Source organism: Candoia aspera, chromosome 2 (genome assembly GCF_035149785.1).
Source record: "Candoia aspera isolate rCanAsp1 chromosome 2, rCanAsp1.hap2, whole genome shotgun sequence".
Taxonomy (NCBI): Eukaryota; Metazoa; Chordata; class Lepidosauria; order Squamata; family Boidae; genus Candoia; species Candoia aspera.
In genome coordinates this window covers 243,885,909-243,913,834 of record NC_086154.1, presented here as the reverse complement: position 1 = coordinate 243,913,834, position 27,926 = coordinate 243,885,909, and the positions used below count along the sequence as shown (strand labels likewise).

General features: G+C 40.2%; 1 protein-coding gene across 4 annotated transcripts in view; it reads right to left on the bottom strand.

Annotated features, from left to right (window-relative positions):
- EMB (embigin) overlaps positions 1 to 26,132 on the bottom strand; it is a 36,011-nt gene extending 9,879 nt beyond the window's left edge. For 3 of the 4 annotated variants that reach the window (XM_063295681.1, XM_063295682.1, XM_063295683.1), the window contains exons 1-5: positions 26,013 to 26,132; positions 15,179 to 15,259; positions 11,315 to 11,392; positions 9,110 to 9,305; positions 7,281 to 7,369 (exon numbers count right to left, since the gene is read on the bottom strand). In XM_063295681.1, coding sequence (XP_063151751.1) covers positions 7,281 to 7,369; positions 9,110 to 9,305; positions 11,315 to 11,392; positions 15,179 to 15,259; positions 26,013 to 26,091 — 523 coding nt within the window. In that variant the 5' untranslated portion in view covers positions 26,092 to 26,132. The remainder of the gene's footprint in view (positions 1 to 7,280; positions 7,370 to 9,109; positions 9,306 to 11,314; positions 11,393 to 15,178; positions 15,260 to 26,012) is intronic. The other variant, XM_063295685.1, reaches the window with a different exon arrangement.
- Between the last annotated feature and the right edge of the window lie 1,794 nt (positions 26,133 to 27,926).

Sequence of the window (27,926 nt, the reverse complement as noted above, 5' to 3'; positions counted from 1 at the left end):
AATCATTGAGTCAAGGCAGTTCTGCACCATTTTCAACTTTAAAACTTGAATTTTGAGCACATCCTTAACAAGGCTGTTCTCATAATTATTTCTCCATTATGCTTACAGTCAAAGCTATGATTTCTAATGATTGCATCTGAGAGGAAAATCTCCTGTACTTGGATCAGTATTTATACCATTAGCAACATTTTAGTATCAGCACTGAAACTTAAAGCATTTCTTTCCCATTGTAGCTAGAATAAATTAACTACAAAATTAAGGGAAATGCATAATAGAACAGAACAAACTCCATATTTTCACTTGAGAAAATCAAAGGCTCCTAATTAGGGAGGGGTAAGCAATTTCTAGCCTCTGAGCCACGTTTGGCTTTGGACTAAGTTCATGTAGCCCTGGTCCTATTTTAAATTTGGCTCTATGCAAGGGATTCACTCAGGCTCCTGACAATAACTAACTGTTCCTTTCCATGTAGCCTCCTTCTGTTTGGGAGAGGGACCAAAGGCGATCGGGGAGGGGGGGGGTTTCAGAAAAAGATGGGTGCCCCACCTAACTGTTTCTTGTCTATCATGTAGAGCAGTGTTTTTCAACCTTGGCAACTTTAAGATGTGTGGACTTCAACTCCCAGAATTCCCCAGCCAGTCATGCTGGCTGGGGAATTCTGGGAGTTGAAGTCCACCCACCTTAAAGTTGCTAAGGTCGCGAAACATTGATGTAGAGTACCCTTAACAGGACATGACCCTCGACAGAAATAGGCGCCTAAGGCGCTTTATGCAATTTCAATCACCTCCTGAGCCCCTGCAGGGAATTCCAGTAAAGTATAATTAAGCATATTTCCAGTTTGAATTGGATAAAATAGAAGAGGGTAGATTCAAGGCTGAAAAGCAATTCATGAAAAAAAAATGGACAGGACATCATTTCTATTTTAGGGACTGCTGTGTTCAGGGATCATAGAAGCAAGCCTTCTCTATCCCTGCCCTCATACTGTGGAATGGCATGGTTTCTAGGAAGGTCTTTTTTTTCCCCTGCTGTTCAATCACGTCTGATTCTCAGCGACTGCCTGGATTAGTCCCTGCAGTTTTCTTGGCAAGGTTTTTCAGAAATGGAAAGAGAGACTGCCTCTCTCCTAGAGCAGAGAGAGGAGGACTGGCCCAAGGTCACCCCACTGGCTTTGTGCCCAAGGGGGGACTAGCCTTAACCACTACACCTCAGGAAGGCCTTTGAAACATGGCTATTTCATCAGGAAACCATTTCTGCCTCTTTCTCTTTTCTCTGAGTGAATGAGCTGCCAAGCTATCGCCCACTCATCTCCCCCTCCAACTCTGTTGAATCATCTTTCTGATTCGGTACATGGAACTAGAGAAGCTGCCATTGCTCTTCGAACATTCTATGGTGCTCATAAGCTTCTGGCTGGACGTTGTGGAAACAGAATCTGGGACTTCATAGGCTTTCGGGCTGATCTAATATGGGTCTTCTTATGTATAACTGGTAGCTTGCTCCTTCAGCGCAGCTAGCATTGGGAAAGACAGAAACAAAAAACCACTTGCAAAGTGGGAGAGGTTCAGTAGAAGCCTATTCTGGGAAAGATCATGTTTCTGCAGGCTACGTGAGTCTCCCAATATCTTTTTTGGGGCCCCAGAGATTCTCTGTTGTTCTCTGAGAGTTGAAGTCACATATCTTTTTGCTAAGGTTGAGAAATACCGATGTAGAATACCCCTAATGGGACATGGCCCTCGACAGAAATAGCTTCTCTGTTATGGACAATCCCCCCCCCCCATTGCATTTTGGAGATTTTGAAAGGATTTTACAGGGGGATTAAAAACCGACTACATACTGAGGGTTTTTTGTTTTTTGGAGAAAGAAATCACCCCAAACAGGCCAAAATAATCAGTAAACAGGCCCTGGCTGCCTAAAAGTTGTCCACCCCTGTTCTAGATCATAAGGTACAATTTTAAGGGTGAAGGTTAGAGCATTCTTCAGTGTACATAGCTTTATTTTACACATACTTCCAGCTACTGGCAGTAGGCTCAAGGTAGATTTTGTCTTCCAGATCTAACAATTTATATGGAAATAATGTCCCTGGTGACATCCACAGATAGATAAACATTCCTGGAAATTAAATCCTGTGGAAAAACTTACTCAAAATTAAATTCTGAGCAAACATGATTGGCTGTGGGACACATAACAGTTGAAGATGAGTTTTATGTGAAAGTTCATATAGCATTTCCAACTAAGATAGGAAGTTGCCATTATGTGTAAGAAAGGACCATGCCTGCAAGATAGGTCTCATTCCAAGTTAGACAGGGTTGTACTACAGCAGCCTGAATATGTTCACTGCTATGCAGATAATCAAACTTAACATGAACCAGGCTTGTTGTACGAGCAGCCAATATTGTGGAGGTATGGTCTGTTTATTTATTTATTAAATTTATACACCACCCAACTCACTATGGAAGTGTCTCTGGGCCGCTTGCATGAATCGGTTTGTGCAATTGTTCTCCTTCAGAAACAACAAGCAAGCAAAAACAAAAAGTAGGGTTTCTGCAAACTAACTGCTAAAATTCCTGAACAAGGGAAAAGCCAAAAACTTGAGCTTGCCAAATCCAAGAACAAGGGACCTATTCAGAACATCCTGGTTTAAGCAAATTTATTGTGTGTGATATATAACAGTGTGAAATATATTGCTTGCATCTCACCGGCAGATTAGAGCTGAGCAAATATAGCATGAAATAAAATGTATCTGATCATCTCCACTTTCCAGTCTGATTAACGTTTGGCTGCAGAGTGTGGTATTTCTGGCCATGTTTTTTTATCCTAATGAAATTTTCCTTCTTAGCATGCACTGTTTTATGACTGAGAGTAAGCAATGGAACAAATGTCTGTGGAGTCACTAGTCATAATTATGTGAGGATGATACGTATACAATATCCTATTATATTGTTCTCTTGCACAATTTAGGATCAGACTAAAGAGATGAGGGAAGACCCACAGATCAGCTAGATATGAGCTCACTAATATTCCTAAGGAATATGCAGCGGAGGTGAAGAATAGATTTAAGGGACTGGACTTAGTAGATAGGGTCCCGGAAGAACTCTGGACAGAAGTTGGCAGCATTGTTCAGGAGGCGGCAACAAAATACATCCCAAAGAAAGAGAAAACCAAGGCGGCAAAGTGGCTGTCTGCTGAGACACTAGAAGTAGCCCAAGAAAGAAGGAAAGCAAAAGGCAACAGCGATAGGGGGAGATATGCCCAATTAAATGCAAAATTCCAGAGGTTAGCCAGAAGAGATCAGGAATTATTTTTAAACAAGCAATGCGCGGAAGTGGAAGAAGACAATAGAATAGGAAGGAGAGGAGACCTCTTTCAGAAAATTAGAAACATTGGAGGTAAATTCCAGGCAAAAATGGGTATAATCAAAAAGAAAGATGGCAAGGACCTAACAGAAGAAGAAGAGATCAAGAAAAGGTGGCAAGAATATACGGAAGACCTGTATAGGAAGGATAACAATATTGGGGATAGCTTTGATGGTGTGGTCAGTGAGCTAGAGCCAGACATCCTGAAGAGTGAGGTTGAATGGGCCTTAAGAAGCATTGCTAATAACAAGGCAGCAGGAGACGACGGCATCCCAGCTGAACTGTTCAAAATCTTGCGAGATGATGCTGTCAGGGTAATGCATGCTATATGCCAGCAAATTTGGAAAACACAAGAATGGCCATCAGACTGGAAAAACTCAACTTATATCCCCATACCAAAAAAGGGAAACACTAAAGAATGTTCAAACTATCGAACAGTGGCACTCATTTCACATGCCAGTAAGGCAATGCTCAAGATCCTGCAAGGTAGACTTCATCAATTCATGGAGCGAGAATTGCCAGATGTACAAGCTGGGTTTAGAAAAGGCAGAGGAACTAGGGACCAAATTGCCAATATCCGCTGGATAATGGAAAAAGCCAGGGAGTTTCAGAAAAACATCTATTTCTGTTTTATTGACTATTCTAAAGCCTTTGACTGTGTGGACCATAAAAATTGTGGCAAGTTTTTAGTGGTATGGGGATACCAAGTCATCTTGTCTGCCTCCTGAGGAATCTGTATAACAACCAAGTAGCAACAGTAAGAACAGACCATGGAACAACGGACTGGTTTAAGATTGGGAAAGGAGTATGGCAGGGCTGTATACTCTCACCCTACCTATTCAACTTGTACGCAGAACACATCATGCGACATGCTGGGCTTGAGGAATCCAAGGCTGGAGTTAAAATCTCTGGAAGAAACATTAACAATCTCAGATATGCAGATGATACCACTTTGATGGCTGAAAGCAAAGAGGAACTGAGGAGCCTTATGATGAAGGTGAAAGAAGAAAGTGCAAAAGCTGGCTTGCAGCTAAACCTAAAAAAAAACCAAGATTATGGCAACCAGCTTGATTGATAACTGGCAAATAAAGGGAGAAAATGTAGAGGCAGTGAAAGACTTTGTATTTCTAGGTGCAAAGATTACTGCAGATGCTGACTGCAGTCAGGTAATCAGAAGACGCTTAATCCTTGGGAGAAGAGCAATGACCAATCTCGATCAAATAGTTAAGAGCAGAGACATCACACTGACAACAAAGGTCCACATAGTTAAAGCAATGGTGTTCCCCGTAGTAACATATGGCTGCGAGAGCTGGACCATAAGGAAGGCTGAGAGAAGGAAGATCGATGCTTTTGAACTGTGGTGTTGGAGGAAAATTCTGAGAGTGCCTTGGACTGCAAGAAGATCAAACCAGTCCATCCTCCAGGAAATAAAGTCAGACTGCTCACTTGCGGGAATGATATTAAAGGCAAAACTGAAATACTTTGGCCACATCATGAGAAGACAGGACACCCTGGAGAAGATGCTGATGGAGGGAGAGTGGAGGGCAAAAGGAAGAGGGGCTGACCAAGGGCAAGGTGGATGGATGATATTCTAAAGGTGACGGACTCGTCCCTGGGGAAGCTGGGGGTGTTGACGACTGACAGGAAGCTCTGGCATGGGCTGGTCCATGAAGTCACGAAGAGTCGGAAGCGACTAAACAAATAAACAACAACAACATTATATTGTTCTTGATTTAGCACTTTTGCAGCAATTCTACTGCTGAAACTATAGTATATGGCTTAAAATAAAATCCCCTGATGATCCTTCCATGCTCAATCAAATTTTCTACTTCAGAATCTCCATGGGATCATGAAAAAGCAACTTTCCCGCCAAAGTGATAGAGGCTTTCCCATCAGAATCTTGTAACTGGGTCTAGAAAGGAGGTGTTTCTGCAAACAAATAGGGCTTTGTGGGAGATCAGGAATTCCCTTGGGGCTGTAACAGCATCAAACTTCAAGAACTGACACAGCAAAAAGAACAGTGAAACTGAATTCCTTTGGGTGACTGATGCTTGATTAAGGCTTAGATTCACATTTAAACTGTACAAGGTCAAAACTCTAATCCTACAAAACATTATTCTGCAAAGGGACAAGTAGAATGAAGTTTTCCCCCTACTAATACCTATGCAATAGCATTGAAAATGAATGTATTTACAGCCCCAGTGGAGATTCTTCAGTACTTGCTCAGTTTTAAAAATCAGTAGCAAATGGGTGTATATATGAGGCAGCAAATCATTAATGTTTAATGGATACAGTCCATTAATCTGTATCATCATTCTATATTTAGTCATCTCAATAATTCATTAAATTGCATCTTTGGTAAAATATCATCTTACATCAGATGATATCTTCCCATTTCAGTAGAAAGGGACAGCAACCATTTCAGTAAAAAAAACTGCTGTGAATTCCATGCAGATTTGAAGAGAGGCAGAAATAAACTTAAAAAGAAGAACAAAAAGAAAAGAAAATAGACCTAAGGGAACCATTCTTGACATGTTTTAAGTTATGTCAAGAGGAATTAGTATTTTTGATGATATATAGCAAAATTCCTCCTTTATGTTAATGAGAAAAAGATCATATTTTTGAATTTGACTTGCCACTTGCTTTGTGTTAATTGCAAGCAACTTTTTGCCAGCCCTCTTTTTTTAGTTTTGTGTATGTTGCCAGCATTGAGGACTGCTATGGTAGGTCCACATTTTTCACAAGCTTTCCTGGATTTTTTAACTGAGATGGTGGAGAGCTTAAAATATTAATATGACTTAGCAGAAAAATATGGGGCCAATTCTCTGGTTTGCTGCTAAACGCTGTGCTTTGGGAAGAGTGGGATTTTAAGGGGTAAATTTGCTGGTTTTGTTTCTTAAAATCCTTGCATAAATTGTTAGCCTGCTTCCCTTTGGAATGACTTGAGGAAGGACATGAAAGGTGTGATAGAAAGCTACGTGTGGAACACTGGACACATTATTTGCACCCCTGGGTTGCTGTCATGGGCCATGGGTTGCTCACCTCTCTCTATTGAATCTAGATCAGTTTAGATCCTGGAACAGTCTTGCTTTGATTAGGCACTGATACGACTTACTAGCCTAGCTATGCATTTGTCTGGAGTGTTCCCAATAATTACTATTGCAGAAACCCCTTTTATACATGGAATACATCAGCCAGTAAATTCAAGAGCCAATGTAATGCAGTTGATCGTATCACACTGCTCACATGTATTGGGTGTTTACTTCCATTATAACAATTCTTTCTGCATTCGCTTCTATAGCTGGAAGTTAACAAATGCAAGCTAAATGCAGGTCTCTGTCCCTCGTTTAGGGATACATTTCTTTTTCTGGCATATGCAACAATTATTCTCCAAGTTACACTGAAATTCTGAATTCCAACTTCAGGAGGGCAAACATGGTCCTCCAGACTTCCCTGGAAGATACCTCCTATCATCCTTTACTTTTTACATGCTGGCTAGAGTTAGTAGGAGTTGGTCCACCATCTTCAGGGCACATGTTGTCCTTCTTGGATTTACAATATTCCAGCATGGGGATACAGGGAAAGCACAGTGTTTCTGTGGATAGCAAGTAGAGAGGAAGAGCTTCCTCTTCTTAATATTTAGATTTAGAACACCAGTTAAAGGAAATTCAGAATGTGGAAGGTTTATGCCTGTCTTCTGAATTCTTAGGGTTTGATTTCAAGTCAGGTTTGGGTACATTGTTTTATGACTTCTTGTCACAAACCACATGCTGAAGACCTACAGTATGTCCTTTTGAATTTAAAAGAGTAGAAAAGTCCACATTTTTATCCACTAACAGTTGAAATGCTTAATGTCATTGATAACTGAATATGAACAAAACTAATCCTCAAAATTTAATATGATCCTGTAGAAGCAAAATCCTTGGATCTTACCTTGTAAATAGAATGTAGCACTTATTTCTGGTTTAGTTTTAAAAACGCATGTGTAATTTCCCATCTGGTCTTTGTTTCTGACTGTTATCCTTAAAAATAGTTAAATAATTGACATTTAATAAGCACTATCGAGCTATGAAGAGCTATAAAGTAAAAAGTGAAAATGAAGTATAACAATATGAAAACAGTAATGTTCTGGGTTGATTGAAGCTAATCTGCAAGCAGTTTGTTGAAACAGATGCAGGTTCATCAGTTGACAGCTGAAATATTTTGTCCAAATGGGTCATCCCAGTTCAAGTACTACAGATGGAACTATCATGGTTCGATTACCTCAGTCATGTGCTTGCTGTCAAAAATGGCATCCTCATGGTTCAATTCTCCTCCTTCCATGGTTGTACCATAGATAGGCAATGTAATATCCCCTGATATTTCTCTTGGCACTCACCAAGCTCCCTTATACAGCTCACACATCAAATATGACTTTTAATTAAAATAAAGCTATACTAAGCTGACTCATTGCAAAGCAAAGTGCCTGCCTCTAACACTATCTTTATTCTGAGAATGTTTCTCTGTCCTGTCCAGCTATCTAAAAAATATGACAAGATGTTTTGGTAGGAAACATCCTTAAGGGTGATGTAGAGAAATCACTTCAATTTGCCTTCTTTCTTGTGGGTATTTTGGGACCCGCCACAACTGCAGACTAGCCATTTTGTGAAGCTACCCACTCCTTACTCTCAAAATCCTAAATGTGGCCACCAACTTGGAAAGATTGCCTTATGCTATGTTGTGATGTCACGACAACTGCCATAATCGGTTACCACTAATGGGAAAGAGATACATTCTTACAATATGGCATGATTATTATACCCTCCACTTTACAGCAGAATCAGCTAAATATGCTGCATAATCAGTTGAGGAGAAAGCAACGTTGATGCATTAATTTATAGCAAACTTCCCAACTTGCATATTTAACAAAGATTATAAAGATTAAAACATGCTTTTAGTTTTTTTAAAAAAAGCCTAGCTTCCCTGACATGTGCAACTGACTGACCCACTTTACATTATCACCACAGAATTAAAAAATATAAGGGTTGGAAAGGACCTCGGTCATCATCTAATCCAACCTCATACTCACTGCAGGAATTCACTATTACAGTACCCCCAGCTGATGGCCATCCAACCTCTGTTGAAACACTTCCAGCAAAGGAGATTATGCCACTGCCTAAGGCAGCCTGTTCCATTGTTGAAAGGCTGTTACTGTTTGGAAAATGTTCCTGTTCTCCATCCAAAATCTGCTTCCTTGTAATTTAACCCCACTGCTTCTTGGCCTGTCTTCTGAAACAATTCTGCCCCATCATCTCCATGACAGCCCTTCATATACTTGAAGGCCACTATTGCATCACTCCACAATCTTCTCTTCTTTAGGCTAAATAGGCCCAGCACCTCCAGCCTTTCTCAGTTTTTCCTTCCAGGCCCCTTAATGCATTGGTTTCTCTTCTCTGGACATACTGTAGTTATTCAGTGTCCTGCCTCAGGGCAGTGCCTAGAAAGAAACTAGAGGTCCATATCCTATAGTCTTAAGCTGCTTGTAGCCCGTAAAATGCTTGGCTGCAGTACTGAGAGACCTCCAAAAGTTGTTATCAAATTATAAATTTTAATGTAGCAGAAAGGTAACATTATTAAATCCAACTCTGAACAATCTTGCCTCCTCTTCTACAGGACAGTCTTTTGGCTGCTTCAGGTGCCCCTCCTAGTGTGATCCTCAGCTACTAAAAGATTGCTTCTCTCTGCTTCAAACAATGCCAGTGTGTAACATAAAAGCCACTCACGTATTTCGAGTGCACCATTTGGTCTTAGTTTCATTCTTCCAGATGGTCTCGTTTTTTATAGTTACATTTCCTGAGTTCCAAACAGTCTCCATTTTTTCCATGTTTGTGGCATTGCTGATAACCAAACTACACATCAGCTCAAGTTCAGCCGGACTCTCTAATGTGATACTTTTTGTTTCAGAAACTTCGTGAAATCCTATGAGAAATAATTAAGAGATAATACTTCCCTGATTAAAAGAAAAAATGTTAAAAAGTGAGCACATTACTCAAACAACCTTTTATGCAACTATTAGCTTCAAAACAATTAGCACATTCAGATTAATTTGGCTTTAAAAGCTTTAGATTTCTAAGATGTTGCAGACCCACATACCACACTTATGCAAAACTTTGTTTCAGATACTCTAGAAACAGATGGATTTTAGACAAAGCTCCTGGCAAGGCTTTAGTAAACCTGTAATAACAGAGTATTCTAGATGTTTAAACCAACCAGACAGAAAAGGAGAATATGAAAATGCTGAGGAAAGTGATTCAGAGAGTCACTGTAAGATTACATTAATGTGGTGGCTAGCTGGGACTTATCAGTAAAACCACCTACAAGATAGCAGCAGTCAGTATGGCTCTGGATCACAAAAGATCCACTGGGAAGCTGTAACTTAGAGCCTTGAAGGATTAAACTGGAGTAAGCAAGGTGTGGTTAATATGCTACTTTGGGCTTTGCTAAATCCTAGTAGTGTGCAAAACATTTAAAATCCTGAATAGGAATAATGTCAAATCTGAAACACTCTGTCCCAAGTTCAAAAGTGGGCTACTTCGATCATTTGTGTCAGCTTCAAAGACTTCCAATGTGATTGAAAACAGTGTTTTGAGGATCAGGCAAGAAATTTCAGTTTCAAGATGAGTTGAGTTCAAAATATTGCATACAAACCTGCTAAATCCCATTTCCATCTTTTAAAATATATCCTTCAGGGGAGCCAAGCCTTGGCTCTGGAGCTCTGTGATGTTATATTATCCCCAGAAAACCCAAATACTCTGACAGATATTCCTAGATGTGTTTTCTCATGTTTTTCTATGACTAGCAGCAGCCCTACCATTTATGACCCCTGAGAAGTCTCCAGGAGACCCTTGTTTCTCCTATGAAATAACAGAAGTCCCAGCATGAATAAATATTTCCTTCCATATATCTGCCTTGTGTTCAGGACAACATGGGTGATGTTGCTCTGTGCAACTTCTGAAATTTAACAGGCAAGTATATGAGAATCAGGCTTCTTGTTCACAGAAGTTACTTGTTTTTAAAAATAAATCTCCCTAGAAAAAAACCCACCTGGCTACATCATTGTTTAGTTGTAGCCCTATGATGAAAATATGTGACCTATTATGTGATTTCTGAGGATGGGACAATTCAATTATTGCTGACTAGTTCTGCAAAGTTTTATTATCTGTGAAGTATATTTGTTTTCTTTATGCCTTTTTAATTTCATTTTTGCTAATCTCTTTGACTTTTCCTTAAAGGAAAAGAGGAAAAAAATGAGATCTTTCTCATACAGGTCATCCTTTTGGCCTGTGAAGTTCATCTGCAAATATTCAACACGAGAAACAGGAGAGTGAAATTCCTTTTGAATCTGCTCTAGCAAAAAGAGGAAACTTAACAAAAGTTAACAAAAAAGAAGATATTGACCATTCTGGAATGATTCAGAGAACCAAAGCAGCTTAAAGTTCATATGAATACAGCTACCATATCAGGGCTACGGAATTCCAGATTACCTCTAGATGGGAGGTAAGGAAAACTCCAAATCATGATGCCATTTAATGGCTATCTAGATTTTTGCAGCCCAGATCTGGAGGCTTCAATATGAAACAAAAGGATTACCTCAGACTTGTTGGTAACCACACTTCACAGCTTCTGTTTGCATGCAAAATGTAGTCTTACAACCATAAAATGAAATGTTGCATGCCTATTTGACAACTTCTTGTGTAAAAAAGCAAGTGACAATATACAGAATGAAATGCTCACCCTTACACAAACAGTTTTTTTCCCCTCATCAATTTCTACCCAGGCTTTCAGCTAGTTTGTTTAACTAATTGAACCAAACTCTTTCATTAAATTACCTTCAAGCAACCTCAAATGTTACTGCTAATTCATAATTAGCACACATTTCTCTTGTCAGCCAATGTTCAAGTTGAAGATTTAAAAAAAACAAAACATACCAGGTATGATAATGGTATAATTCAAGATAGGTATCTTCTCGGCTTGACCAAAACTTTCCATAGTGGAAGAGGGACCTACTGGGAAAAAACAAACAAACAACCAGATTTATTTCAATGGGACATCACTAAAAACACATTATACTCACAAGCTTCATATAATGAGCATCTCCATATTTCTCTCAACTTAGCCTGTGTTATGATTTCATTGTATTTTGTGTTTCCTCTACTCAAGACCATTGCTGATGCGGTCAGGATTCACACATAATGTTAAACTGTTACTTAGCATTACAAGGTAAGTCACAAAGAACCCCAGTGTGTAAATGGTGTGCAAATGCCAATAATTCAATCTGAGATCTCTTGCATCTAAAAAAATGTTCTCTTCTAATAAGTATTTCTTGGAAATAAGCAATGATCTAAAGTATAGGGGAAATAATGATTTAACAGACCAATAAAGTGGTGGTGGGGGGGGCAATCTGTTAAATCTGAAAGTCTGTTAGTCTAATTTACATTATTTGCATCAATTTACATCATTTGTGGACTTATATTAATTGATGTAAATAGCATAGCCTCAATTTAGTAGACAAATCTTGTATTAAACAGACATTAGTCCATTGAAAGAAGATGGGATTCTGAATGAAAAATATATCTGTTGTTCCTGAAGTCTGCTAAACTGAGGATTTACTATACATCTCTACTGATAAGGCTATTTACAGTCTTTCACTATAGGCTATTTTTCCTTCTGTAAACTGCAGAATGCACTTATCACAGAACCAAACAACAGCAGCAGCAGCAGCAGCAGCAATAATAATAATAATAATAATAATAATAATATATTAAACTTGTATGCTACCCAACTCTCAATGATTTTGGGCAGCTCACATCAATCAAACAAAGAAATTACTTTCAAAGCAGTAAAACATAAAAGAAAAAGATAAAGGACGGCGAGCACAATGGAACAAGTAGGATTGAGTCAGAGATGATTCCTCCACATCCAAAACCACAACCTCCAGACACTGGGACAGAACATTGACAGCCTCACTTGGCTGGCACAGGTTCAAAAGATGCAACTGGGTATCATCAGCATACTAATGATTTTGAACCCCAAACCAGCAGATGTCCTCAATCAGCAGTTCATGTAGATGTTGAAAAGCAGGAGGGAGAGAGTAGAACCCTGTGGCACCCCACATGGGAAGGGCCTAGGAAGTGATCTCTCCCCCCACCAACCAACACAAACTGGAACCAACCCCAGAGAAAAGAAGAAAACCTCCATAAAACAGAGCCCACAATCTCCAATCCACGGAGCTGGCTGAGAAGGATGCCATAGTTGATAGTACCAAAAGCTGCTGAGAGATCAAGGAGCACAAAGATGGATGCACCACTGCCATCCCAGCTCAGGCCATTGACAAGCATGACCAAGACTGTCTCAATATTAAATCCCTGCCTGAAACCCAACTGATGCACGAGAGGTACAGCATGGGTCAGGAGGTTGTGCAAGGGTGCAGACCAGGGAGGGTGTGTGAGTGGCAGTGTGGCGTGAATGCAGAGGGGCTGGAGGAGGGGAGACTTACCTCAGCAACTTGCAACCTTTCCTGCCAGCTTCCCCACTAACATCTATTACCATGGCTCAGTGTTTCTCAGCCTTGAAAATGTGTAGACTTCAACTTCCAGAATTTCCCACCATGCTGTCTGGGGAATTCTGAAAGTTGAAGTCCACACATTTTCAAGTTGCCAAGGTTGAGAAACACTGCCATAGCTATTACAATAAAAGTGGTCCTGACCTATATGGCACTGACTTCTTAGTCTGGTCTACCTTGTTAGGCTGACACTGGAAATGCCATCTACAGGGATGTGATTGTCAAAACTTCTTGGTGGTGGGTTTCCTCCTTTGGAACAGGCTGATCCCAGTTATGACATCCTTACTAAATTTTTGAAGGACTCTTCAAAAATGTAGCTCTTCAACAGGTATTTGGCCATGAATGACTATCATACTACTCCCCAGTGGAGGTTCATCAGCTGGTTGTGATTACTTGTTAATTGCTCTACTCATTTGCTGTTTTTATATTGCTCTGTATGGATTGTTGTAAGCCCTTCAGAATCTCCAGGAATTAAACAGTATATAAATCAGAGCAAGCTTCTCCCAACTGGATCTATACCATTGAAAATAGGAAGCCCCTCCTTATTTAGGAACAATAACAGCATTAGTTCTTAAAAATATTTCATAAGCCTTCTGATCCTACAGGAGTTGGGCTCCCTTTAGTAACACATTTTACATAATATTTGGATAGCCATTCCAAATTCCCCTCCTTCCTTTATGTGAGATAACATTATTGGGAGCAAATGTTGTACTTTATTTTAGAAAAGGCAACTTTTTGTCAAACCCCTTGGCCAATGGTTCACATGGGAAGAGAACCCCGCAGAGCTGAAGGGTTTCAAAAGAACCCTACTGGGTCAGAAGGAAGGCCTATCTTCAAGACCAACATCCTGTCTCTCCTGGTGGCCAACTAGACGCTTCCAGGAAGCCTTTAAGCAGTGTTTGAAGACAAGGCACCTTCCAACTGACAGGAAATCTGTTCAGGAAACCATTCAGAGAAATAAACATCTGAACTTCCCCTAAAAGTACCCAGGACCACATTGTAAAATAAGCACCACCGAAGCATTAGGCAGTTTTGAATCTGAGCCACTTCAGTGAAGTCACACGTCCATATGTTCAAGTTCTGTCTATCATTCTATAATAATCTCCTTGGTGGTTTGCAAGCTCTTTTGCAACTTAATCACGAAGTGCTAAAAGAGATATTCTGTTTGTCAATGAACAATCATACAGCCTGCAATTATATCTCTTCACTTCAATTATATCCCAAGGGAAGACGACAAAGGGAATTCCTCCCATGTAGCCTTTTCAGACTTGAGAAGAGGGACAGCCAGAGAAGCTACAATGATGGAGAGATAATGTAATGGAAAAGAAAAAACAACAACAAAAGAACCACGACCCAGAGCAGCAACATCTTAGTCACTCTGTGCATCACTCAGAGAAATTCTCAAAAATCCCAAGAAGCTTCCTTTGTAAGAGAAGACAGAGGACAGATTTTGTAGTTTAAACTCAACGTGGACTGGCCAGAACTTTAAGAAAAATATACTCGCCCTCCAAAACCCCAGCACAGACTCCTTCAGAATACTTTGAAACCTAGGAACTTGTAAATCCATTCATCATGTTCACTCAGCATTGATTGGTTTCTCTATATTCCATCAAACATTTAGGGCATGATGAGAGAAATAACGAGAGACAAAGTTGGGGGTCACGCTTCCCATCACTGAGGGTGTGTTGTGGCTTAGAAGCATCCAAATCAGTAATTATCCAGCTAATACATCAGGGTTTTCTACACTAAGATGGGAGACAGTCACAGCAGTAATATGCCTGTCCATCAATCTAAATTCTGTATAAACTGCAGCGTTCAGAATTTTGCTACGTGATGTTTTTAACTCACCAGAGGCTAATTCCCATGGTGCTTATTTCTAACAATAAAGCTATTTCATATAGCTGCCTGGATGAAAAATGCAGCCCTATCCATAAATGACAAACAGCATGCTTTAGCTGCAAGAGTGATAATGTTTTTAGATCAGTATCATATGTCAACCTTAAAGTGTTTCTGTCTGAAAGAGTACTGAGAGTCTAAATTCCCAAGGACAAAAATTATTTTGACAGGAGTGGGGCTTGAGCCCAGCCACAGTCAGGCATGGTAAGAGGTGAAGTTCAGCCACATTTGAAAAGTCACAGGTTCTCTGACCCTATTTTACAACTGTCACTACAGCTTGAAATAACCCATAAGTGAAAACTGAAAAGCTCAGGAAGAAAGTTATGGGTTTTACCTGAGGTGGAGTATTCCCAAGTTGTATGGCTAGAAATTCCTGGAGTTCTCTGGCTGGTATTTTCTGATGGAGTAGAAGTATCTATTTTTGTGTAAAAATAAAATCCATAATTAGTTACAACAATACAGAATATGTACTTCTTTTAACAGATTTATGATCTACGGTAAAGAATAGGTCAGAACAACATGGTGGTAACCGTTGCTATTCCTTTTACCGATTTCTTGCAATCTTCTGTTCTTTGGTTGGTTGTTTAATTACCCTAGGATTTAAGAATAGTGGGTACAGTTGAAACAAAGTAAGTAATCATTTTTTTCTATATTTTAATTTAAAGTGTACAACAATACCAGAGTGTTCCTGGCCATGTTATGTACAGTATGGATCCATCATCCAAGCGTCCAGTTTCTAATATCAACCGTTTGAAGTTGGCCAGGTCAGAAACCGACACTGCAAGGATTCCAGGAAGGCAATTTTATTGTTGTAGTGCATAATCTTGAAAGACTGTCAGAAGTTTTGATCTTATACCAAACAAAATCAAGGTAGGGTTACTTTGAGGTTTTTTTCCTCCCACTACTGAGTTGTCATTTCTCTTCCCTTAACAGCTCATCCACTCCTTCATCAAGGTTATCTCAGTGTTCGTTTATACCCAGGAAGACGATGGATACCTAAAGTGCTTATGCACTTTTTATTGAGCATGTACAGTAAAAGGAAAACAAGCTCAGTTCTTGATGACTACATGGTCACATCTATACTGTTTTCTTGGCAACATTACAGAAGCATTTTTTCATTGTGTTCTATTGTGATTGGGGGGGAGGGCTTCATGCTCCAGCCTACACCCCTCAAATTCCCTGGTGGTTTTCCATCCAAGTACTAAGCAGACCCAACCCTGTGTAACTTCCAAGGCCAGAAAAGGCTCCAGATGCTGCTACCTGACAAGACATACCATATAATTGCTCCACTTCATTTGCACATTGCAGGCTGGTTCAGACACATCATGTTTCTATGGAGACATGTCCTGTGTTTTCCCACCAATATTTCTGCTTTTTTTTTTCTTATGAGAAACTTCTATTAAGGGGTGAATTAAGGGGAATTCTGGAAGTTGAAGTCCACACATCTTAAAGCTGCCATGGTTGAGAAACACTGGCTGCAGAACTATAACTGGCAGTATCCCTAGGAAGCAAGGCCAGTGGTGGAGGATGCTTGGAATTGTCATTCATCAGTCCGTTAAGACCTTAGACCAGTGTTTCTCAACCTTGGCAACTGGGGAATACTGGGAGTTGAAGTCAACACATCTTAAAGTTACCAAGATTGAGAAACACTGCCTTAGACAAAGAACAATATTTCCATAATCACTCATTAAATATCTCCACCCAACTTTACAGAGCTTAACCAAGACAGCTATTCAGCCACCTATATTGTTTGACATTTTTACCATCATGAAAAGGAATTAATTTTGAAAGTCTTCTGCCGTTCCTTCTATGAGTTGCTTTTTCTGACAATTATGTTCCAGGGCTCTTAAAATTTATTTGTAAAGGTGAAAAGTGAATAATTAAGTTATGACTCACAATATGGAGTGTTGGTGCAATGACTGGCTGGGTGGGTGAGAATGTAGGTATTTTTCTCTTGTTAATCAAGACTATGATAAAAGAGCTGTTTTGGGAAACAACTACATTTCCAGAAAACTGCACAAATATGTCAAGAGATACTGACAGATTTTCCTATATTTAATCTTGTTATATAACATAGGACATACATTAGAAAAGTCTTGGACCTTTCCCTCTTCTTACACTTTGTTCTGAACTGTTTCTTGAAAGGGTGCTGGAAGATTTTAAGAGGGGATCTTTAATATTCTTCCCAACTGTTTTACATGGCTTCTGCCTTCTGAGCAGCCCCTGAACACATGATCTAACTGTGAGACATTGTGATCCTTCTGCGAGGAAGCAATCTGTGTGCTAATGAGACTGAAATACTGATTTTGCCTTGTAGAGTCATGGAGTAGGGGAAATAATTCACTTCTCTTGTCTGGAGCGTCTTCGTCATGTAATGCCACAGTCCCTGTTTCTCTCTTCTTTGCCTTGCTGCTTGCAAATAACATTTTGTGCTGACACCAGACAGATGACCTCATTTCAGTTAGGCCCCAAAGTGGAAGGAAGACAGAGTGTCTCATCAGAATCCATTATGCCTTTGTCAATAACTGACTAGGAAATTAAATAAAACTGATGCTCTCCACTGGACAGAATCATGCCTTCTTCTTTCTAAGGCAAACTGGTGGCCTGGTCTCCATAGATCAGTTTAAGTTTGTTTTGAAGCCTCCAGCAGATGCTCAGATGTACTCATTCAGAAGAAAGTGACAAGCAAAAGAAGAATGGTTGGACAAGCCCTACTCTCATTAGGCAGAGCAAAGCAGCTCCTTTTAGCATGGAGGCACCTGTGAGTTGGGAGAACTATGCAGGTTGATCTGTTTATCCTCAGAGGTGGTGGAATGAGAAGAACAGTATTTCATTCTTCACTTCATCCAACAAAATGTCTTGGGCCATAGCAGATAGTTTGGAATGTTAACTATTTGGCTCTGCCTCCTGGTATGTTGGATTCTAGGATTTAGATTTTTTTAAAGAATTTTTTAACCTCATTCTGTTTTTTTAAAAAAGCATATATAAAAATGTTTAAGCCATCTACAGCCTGTAATGGAGGTGGGTGGTGTAAACAGACACATAGCCACCAAAACTGTTGGAATACACCAGCTCTAACCTGATATGCCAATATTCATGTGCCATAATGCATGCATGCATGCATGCATGCATGCATGCATATATATATATATATATATATATATTAACAGTAAGTCTGCTTCTGAAGAATATGTTGCACTCATTTCAAATGAATACTGGTCCCTAGGGTCATTTTATATGAAAGCATGTGCAATAAATAGCCTGTGGAATTCATTGCCACAAGATGTGATGATGGCCGCTGACTGTTGGATAGCTTTAAAAGGATAAATTCATGGAGGACAGGTCTATCAAGGACTCTAAGAGTTGAAACACAAATGTTACCTCTGGGTTGGGGGCAGCATTCCTCCAAATACCACCTACCAGGGAACAATGTTGTTGTTTATTCGTTTAGTCGCTTCCGACTCTTCGTGACTTCATGGACCAGCCCACGCCAGAGCTTCCTGTCGGTCGTTGACACCCCCAGCTCCCCCAGGGACAAGTCCGTCACCTCTAGAATATCATCCATCCATCTTGCCTTTGGTCGGCCCCTCTTCCTTTTGCCTTCCACTCTCCCTAGCATCAGCATCTTCTCCAGGGTGTCCTGTCTTCTCATGATGTGGCCAAAGTATTTCAGTTTTGCCTTTAATATCATTCCCTCAAGTGAGCAGTCTGGCTTGATTTCCTGGAGGATGGACTGGTTTGATCTTCTTGCAGTCCAAGGCACTCTCAGAATTTTCCTCCAACACCACAGTTCAAAAGCATCGATCTTCCTTCGCTCAGCCTTCCTTATGGTCCAGCTCTCGCAGCCATATGTTACTACGGGGAACACCATTGCTTTAACTATGCGGGCCTTTGTTGTCAGTGTGATGTCTCTGCTCTTAACTATTTGATCGAGATTTGTCATTGCTCTTCTCCCAAGGATTAAGCGTCTTCTGATTTCCTGACTGCAGTCAGCATCTGCAGTAATCTTTGCACCTAGGAATACAAAGTCTTTCACTGCTTCTACATTTTCTCCCTCTATTTGCCAGTTATCAATCAAGCTGGTTGCCATAATCTTGGTTTTTTTGAGGTTTAGCTGCAAGCCAGCTTTTGCACTTTCTTCTTTCACCTTCATCATAAGGCTCCTCAGTTCCTCTTTGCTTTCAGCCATCAAAATGGTATCATCTGCATATCTGAGATTGTTAATGTTTCTTCCAGAGATTTTAACTCCAGCCTTGGATTCCTCAAGCCCAGCTTGTCGCATGATGTGTTCTGCATACAAGTTGAATAGGTAGGGTGAGAGTATACAGCCCTGCCGTACTCCTTTCCCAATCTTAAACCAGTCCGTTGTTCCGTGGTCTGTTCTTACTGTTGCTACTTGGTCATTATACAGATTCTTCAGGAGGCATACAAGATGACTTGGTATCCCCATACCACTAAGAACTTGCCACAATTTGTTATGGTCCACACAGTCAAAGGCTTACCAGGGAACAATAGCAGGAAAGAAATCTAATGACTTCATTATTTCCTTCTGAATACCCCAAAGGCATTGTTTTGGCCACCTGCTGGACTAAGATCAACGATTCTGACATGTTTGTAGTAGTAACAGAGCCTGGCTAAAAGAAGAAACTTGACATCATGGCCTCATGATGTTTTCAAGCATATTCATTTTAAAAAACCAGAAGAAAGCAACAGATCAATGGGTAACCAGAGACAATGTGCAAATTTCAAAGATAAAAATGTAAACAGCCCAAACAAAGCATGAAAATATAACTTGCTGCTATGAACAGCCCAAACAAAGCATGAAAATATAACTTGCTGCTATGAATGCAGTGAAAAAAATGGTCAGAAGTGGGAATTCCTATCATGTCAGAAAGGACAAGTGAGTTTCATAGATGTTGGTCAGGAGCCTTACAAGATATGTTATAGGTGGGTAAGTAACCATGGCTACTAATCACAATGGCTGTAAATAATCTCCAGTACAGAAAGTAGCACAATTCTATATAGTTTTCCTCCTTATTCTGTGGGATAGTGACATTTCATCCTACCCTGCTTGTGGGCTTTTCACTGGCCTCTGGTTGATGAATGCTGGACTAGAGAGGCCCCTGGTATGATTCAACATGGTTTTTTATAACGTTCTTATACATGCCATGCTTGTGCCTAACTCTTCAGATGATCATTTTGGATGTTCTTCCCTCTGTCCTGAACCAGCATCTTTAACACACAAGTACATCTCAAATGTAACATCTGAGAAAAATGCATGTATAAATAGAGGAGTCCAAGGGCATTTTAAAATACTTCATCCAGTTTTCCTTAAGAACTTTGGGAAGTGCTAAAATGCACAAGATGCCTTCAAGATAAATCAAAAAGGCAAAATATAAACTAACAAATGATGAGCAAATCAGTGAACTTGACTTTCAGTTTTATTTATGTTCCTTTTTGTTTTGTTTATAGTTGTTATGTTGGCAATAGATAGATGATAGATAGATAGATAGATAGATAGATAGATAGATAGATAGATAGATAGATAGATATAGAGCCTTCAAGTCAGTCTTGACTCCTGGCAACTGCCTGGATAAATCCCTGCAGTTTTCTTGGCAAGATTTCAGAAGTAGTTTGCCATTGTCTTCTTCCTGGGGCTGAGAGAGAGTGACTGGCCCAAAGTCACCCAGCTGGCTTTGTGCCTAAGGTGTAACTTGAACTCACAGTCTTCTGGTTTTTAGCCTAGTGCCTTAACCACTACACCAAACTGGTTCTCAATGATATATATTAGAGATATAATATTAAAAGGCCACCCATAAACAATAGTTAGCAATGAGTTTTGTTATGATCAGAGTTAGAAAGGGCATCTAGGCCAATCCTCCTGTAAAGGCAGGAATCCATTTCAAACCATGCCCAAGAAATGATGCCCAGCATCTGCTTGAACATATGACAGAATGAAAAGAAATAGCCCAAATGGATAAATCCTGCAATGGATTTATCACTGTATTTATTTGGGATAGAGTAAAAAAGAAAATAAAAAAAAAGTTCCAGCATTTCAGTGGTGCACTGGTAGACTGATGAAGGGGAAAAAATGGGTAGCTCAGGGAAAGAAATACATATAAAGCTGGTTTTGAATTGCGGACCCTTCACAGGGGGAGGGGGACAAACAAAGTAATATTACAGCAAGGGAACCCTACTACTGGAACAGTAGCTGAGCAGTGATTAGATGAGCCAAATCTGGAAAAATAAGCAAGAATCAATCTATCTATCTATCTATCAATCAATCATCTTCATCTTTCAGGTAAGTATATATCTACGGATGTATGCAAGAGAAAAAAACAGCAAAACCCAACCTCAAACATTTGGCAAATATACCATTCATTTCTAATATCTACACTTACACAAGTAAAGTGGGCAGGGTCTCCTTCTCATATAATGGAAAGGTAAGTTATTAACCAATAAAGATGTATGTATTAAAAGTTCTGGTATTTTGCCCACACCCCCTTAAATAAACATACTGCACTCTGGAGTAAATGCTTTTCTTTTCCTGTAATGTATTTAAAGTTAAGGAATCATTCACATAGGAGGGATTATAACATCTTAAATCCAAATACAGTACTTGACCAGTTCATAGAATGCAACCTTAGCCTATCATAAAACCCTTGCAAAGCAATCTGGGTAGTTTTCCTAGGATTATCTTAGCCTTTCCTAAAGCTGCTGCAATTAATGTGTCATTAGAAGAACTTGGTCTTTAAACATAGGATCTCATTACATCTGCAGCTCTGACTTGAAAAAACAAACAAACCCTTTCTCCCTTCCTCTCCCCCTCCCTCCCCCTTCCAAAAACATCCCCCACCCCCAAATAAAGATGACTGAAAGAAAACCTGGTTTTGTTTAGTATAATATTGTTCAGCTTAATTTTGGTTTGTTCAATTAAACTAAGCCTCTGAACACCAGAAAATGTTTCTATATTCCTGTCCAGCTTCTCAGAGGCCCTTGGTTAGCTTCTATTTTTTTTTTTTGGGGGGGGGGGAATCACAATCCTGGATTAGATCAGCTTTGAACATCCAACCATAGTTGCCTGGGATATTTTAATTTGGATTCCTGCACAAACCAGAAGATTGAACTTGATGGCTTCAGCTCCTTCTGGATAGATCACAAGCAGGTTCTGAAGCAATACCTCTTTCCAGTCCTACTTTTCAACAACTGCTGTTAGAATTTTAAATCCATATTGTGTGCAAACAGTAAAGTCCTTGTCTAAGTGTGGGATCTTATGAAACCAAAACTGAGCCATGTCCACGCAAGAGGGAAGTTGTGTGTTTTTCATGTACATACATTCATATTTCAATAGTTGAAATTCTCTAGGCCAGCCTTTCTCAACCTTTTGACCCTGGAGGAACCCTTGAAATATTTTTCAGGCTTCAGGGAACCCCTGCACATTCAGGCTCAAATATAGACCAGAAGTTACAAAATAATTATATTCGTTTTATGTGTAGGCCTGTGTATTTTAAACTGAAAATAAGGAATAAAACTTATCTCTTTAATGTGAAGTTGCCTGAATTTGAAATATTTTTTTAAATAAATTGTGATCTCCCAGGGAACCCCTAGTGACCACTTGCAGAACCCCAGGATTCCTCAGAACTCTGGCTGAGAAACCCGGCTCTAGGCTGTTGATATCGTCAATGTTTGTAACTCTTTAAGGAAGAAACTGCAACAACAGTCTTTTAAACATTGAACACGAGTATAAAGGGGAAGTGAAATATGGACTGGAGTAACTAGAGCAATCCATGCTGCAGAATTTTGGTACATAACCTCAAACAGTAGTCATTACCTCCTTCTGGGCAAGTGAATTTCATTTAAAAAAATATAAAGATATACTTCATTCTTTGTTCCCAGAATAATTCTTGGACAATCCCAAATTAGGTATGAAAGAAGAAAATCTTCTCTCTACCATCAAATGTTCCCCATGGATTTTTTTTCCTAACTCAACTGAACCTTAGCATTTTCTTATAGTTAATTAGCATCTTCCCAGTCTAAAGTGTTCCTGGATTTGACAATTCAGGATAAACTATAAATTGATCAGCAAATTTTAAATTAATTTGCTGCTTATAGAGATAATTCAGTCAAAATTACATATCTTTAACTGCCATTGATCCCCATGAGATTAAGCACTGATTTTATTCTGAAGTATGACTTTTACCAGATGTATTTTGTAATGAATGGATATTGGCAATGTAAACTTGAGGTGGTCAAAAATTCTATCAATTCTAAACATTATTTTAAAAAGTATAACTGTTAGAATTACTCTCTTGCAACCTTTCTTGCCCATTTTTTTTTCACCAAAATCTTTTGTCACATCCAATTCTGTAGTGGTAATGATATTGCTAGAGAAAGTGTGGTAGTTTCACTACCACTACAGAACTGGATGCAGTCCAAGTCCAACTGAAATCAAGAGGATCACATAATATATATCTATTCAGAAATAATTCCTAAAGAGCTCCACAATAATTATTTCCAAGCAAATGTGGGTTTTTTGTTGTTTTGTTGTTGTCTGTGCCTTCAAATCACTGTTGACTCCTAAAACCTCCTGCAGAAATCCCTGCAGTTTTCTTTGGAAGGTTATTCAGAAATGGTTTGCCATTGCCTTCTTCCTAGGGCTGAGAGAGTGTGACTGGCCCAGGGTCACCCAGCTGGATTTGTGCCTAAGGCAGGACTAGAACTCAGGGTCTCCTGGTTTTTATCTGGAAACCACCAGGCTTTGGAGAAGGTTGTTATATGATTATAACTCCAGATAACTTAGTCTGAATTTTACATGTGAGCTTTAATTATTTAAATCTGTTTCTTTATTTCCTTGGAGATTATTTTGAAGGATTGATTGGAAATATGATAATCAAATGCAGTGTAAAAACTGAGATCATAAGAACAGCTCTTTTCTATTAATCATGTGTACGGTAACTTTAAAGAACTTTAATGAATTATTCCCTGAAAGAGGTTTTTTTTTCTTTTTTAATCACTTAACATAAAGTCAGGTGAAACATCATCTAAATTCACTTTCAGATGGAAACAATGAAAACACTTCCTTAGAGGTTTGCTGTGATACAAACAGGAAAAGCAAAATACCAGAAATTGTGTAAGTGGGCTTATTACGCTTATTATGAAGCAACATTCAAAGGCATAGCAGCCTTTGAAAGAAAAGTTGTCTTGCACCAAGAGAAAGAATCGTAATAAATATATAGTAAAATTAGCCTTTTTGTGGGCAACCAACCTCGTGGATATTTGGGTGTAACGAAATCTATATAAGATGCTGTGCCACAAACAAATCACTTTATGATATAGCCCATGTATGAACCCAGTCATTGTGGTTTCTAACCCAAAGCTCATGGCTTTATGGGATTTTAAGTCTAGCCACTTATTGGGATAATAAATAAATCATGTTTAAGCAAGCCCAAATTTAAATATGGGAACCAGATCATTGTGCTTTTGTGGTGGTGCTTATACCATGGCAGCTGAACTGAAACAAAGCAACAGGTCTGTTTGTAGCTGGTGCGCTGAGAGAGAAGTTGAATTCTTAACAATGCTTACTAGGGAGCCTTCTTAATAGATTGGAAGGGGTGAAAAGATTCTCAAGGATATTAATTTTGGTCCTGAGATTAACGCCCTGTAAAAGGGGAGTCAAGCTAAACTTGGCAGACAGCCCCTGTAGCTTTCTAAGTAATAATATGGAAATGGTTTGCTATTACCTTTAATTTCCCAGCTTAAGCAACAACCCTGAGATTTCCTGGTCTTCTATCATTCAAGTACTAAGGTTTGCTTGCTTGCTTGGTTGTTCTGAGATCAGCCAATGTTAGCTAGGCGTTGCCACCTGAACTGTGCCTGTGTCCATATGATCTTCCATACTGTCACAAAATTACTGAGTGGGGAGAGAACTCAGATATTATCTTGCTTCTGGCCCAATGCTAAAATACAAAATCTTGGTGCTTACCCTATATAGGAAGAAAATTCTTCCCAATGTTCGGTCATGCCTTCCCCACTACTTTCAAGCATTCCAAATTTGTTGGCTTGGTCTATCATCACCTATGTCTTTCAAACCACACCACCTCTTCATTTTCTCTTTGCTGGGCTAAATGTGTACAACTGATCAATTATACGTCTTAGGCTTTGGTTTCCCATCCAGGAGAGCGGGTGTGAGTCTCTCCTACACGTTCGCCTGATAATATCTGGCAAAAGGAATGCATGATGAGATCAGAGCCAGACATTCCCTGTCTTTAACAAGCACCAACCAGTACAATAGCCAAGAGTTTTGCTGTGCTTTGTCTTTGCTTTTTGTCCCGGTATTGAGTTTAGTCAAAGAGTAAAAGTGAGGAAGTCTACAAGCCAATAGGCTTGCAGGATGCAAACTTTTAGAGACTAGAGATAAACTAGAACCCATTTCACCAGTGCAGTTAGTGTTCTCTTCAACAGGAACATGCACTGTGGAATAAAATGGCCAACAAAGTTCAAAACAAGAAGCAAAAGGGGGGGGGGATGAAAAGAAAAGGAGGAACGAGCTGCGGTTATTAAGAGTAGTTGCCAGTGATTATCTCAGAATTGCTAACTTAATACAACAGGAAATGGTGCCTGGAGGGCACCATCTTCTATTCTCAGAAACTGTAAGAAACCTAAGTACTCCATCGTTCACTGGCATTCCCCCCCTCCGCGCTGTCCCTTATTCTAGTGAAGAAATAAATAATTTGGAGGCAGCAAGGTTTGGGGACTATAGTGATCTCTTATATACTGTTATATGAAGGAAAAAGAATCCAAGCAGAGTCTTCATGACCTAAAATGCTCATCATCACAATCTATTTCCCGGGGTTGGCGGCGGGGAGGGCAGGGCAGGGGAGTCGGGTCCCAGTGCCGCAAAGCAGGCAGGTTGGATGCACTAATGCCCAGATGTAAAGGCGGAACATCGGTTCTGCTCAGCATCTTTTTCCCGAATAAGGCGCCTTCCTCGTACGGGGCGAACACTTTTTTTTTTTCTTTTGCTGGGAGTGGATTCTACGAAGGTGACTTAGCAGTCCCCTTGGAAGGCGACCCAAGGATGACTCCGCCCGGGTGGCTGCATAGCCTCCCAACCGCCCTCCGACGGATGAAGAGAGAGGACCCACGAGTGGGCGAAGGAGAAGGGGTACCTGAAAGTTTGGCCTCCGAGGAGCCCCAGAGGGCCAGCGGGAGGACCAGCTGCAGGACGACGGCGACAGAGATCCTCATGGTGCAGCCAGCCTCGGAGCGAGCTGTGCGCGGAGTTTAGGCTCCGCAGTGCCCCTGGCGGCTGTTCTCGGCTCCAGCGCCCGCTCTCGGGCGTGGGGGCTCCCGTTGTCTCGGCGCTGCTCTAATCGCTGGAGCCTGACGTCAGAGGAGAGGGCGCAGCGCATGGGTTGCCTTGAGTGACGAGAGAGACCTCGTCCCGCTCCCGGGACGGAGCCCTTCCGCGGGGGCCCCTTCCCCAACGGGGCGCTCTCCAGACTGCGGGGACCACGGCTCCCCCCAGAGCCAGCGAGGCTGGCCGCGGCCGAACGCCTTGGAAGGGCTGGGGGGGGGGGGCGGCGGCTCACAGCTGGAAGAAATGAGGGCATCGATGGGGCGCAATCGGGACTCAGTGGTCGAGCACGTGCTTGGTTCGAGGCCGGGCATCTTCCGGCATCAAATAGCGGAGGATGGAAAGTCATAGTCGTCAAAACTGGGGAAGTTGGACTCATAACCCGAACAGGAGACCTGATGCGTGATTTCTGGTGCTTGGTCGTCTGCAAGGAAGACGACCCCCCTCCCCCATTTTATTTATTTATTTGCTTGGTCGATTTATATAGCCGCCCCTCTCCCATAGGTGACTCTGGGCGGCTTAAGTTGAAAAAAGGTTAGTTAAAAACACAAAAAAACCAATACTGTAACAAAAATAACCAAAGGCATAACAGCGATAGCAACAAAAACATTAAAAACAATAAAAAACTATGAAAACGATAAAGCCACTAAAAACAATCAGCGTGAGAGCACAGTCCATTTCCCTAACAATACAGCCCATTTCCCATTTCCCTACAGCCACTTTGCAGGCTTCACACCACATTAGACATAATGGTCACATCCCTGGTTCTGTTTTTAAATTATTTTTTGTTTTAAATAAGGGAGTTCATTTCAGTACAGTCCCTACTCACTCCCTATATATGTTTGGCCAATCAACAAACCATCCAAGTAATGATTGACATGGACATTGCTCAGAGAAAGGAAGGCTTTTCTCTTTTATGGGAAGTGATTGCTGCCCCATATAAAAAGAAAGGAAGCAGCGATATAAACTGTGATTAGGCAGTCAAGGGTCTGGTCTCATCACCATGGATGGTATCAGACATGGTTGTAGGATTTGAAGAGGTTTCTTGGATTTTAACCCTTCAGGATTTTAGCCAAAAGCAGAACTAGATTAGCTGGATCCGCAGTTTAGCTATTTTTTTTTTAAAAAGGGTGTACATAGTATAGTAATTTCTCAAGATTAGGCTTGATAGACCTGTTGCCCAGGCTTCTCCGCACCTGAACTAAAAATGGCCTTTTTTCAAATTAAACGTGCAACAGGCACAACATTTGCAGTTCCAGGAAGAAATATGCAATTCTACTTGGCAGTATAGAATTCAAGCAAGGCAAAAGAGTATTGTGTTAGCTGGTTTAAAAAAAAAAAGTCAAATCAACAGCATGAAAGTAAAATAAGTCTAAATCCTGGCCAAGTATATTAATTTCAGGATTAATCTCCAGGAAAAATTCCAATCTGAAACCTGTAGAGCTGGTGCCAGTCAGCTGAAACAGTATTGAGCTAGATGGGCCAATGTCCAGCCCAGTATAACAGACCTTCTCATATTACTATTCTAGAAAATGAGAATATTATGTAAAATTGTCAAGCTTGACAGTGAGGTTGCCAAAAATCTTCAATATCATTCTTAAGGTTGCTGTGCTTGATTTCTGTTATAAGAAATGACACTAAAGAACAAATATACATACCAGAAGTGAACAGTATGCTACAGTGCTGCAAAACATGCATACAGAACCCAGTCACATCCTACTTTGCA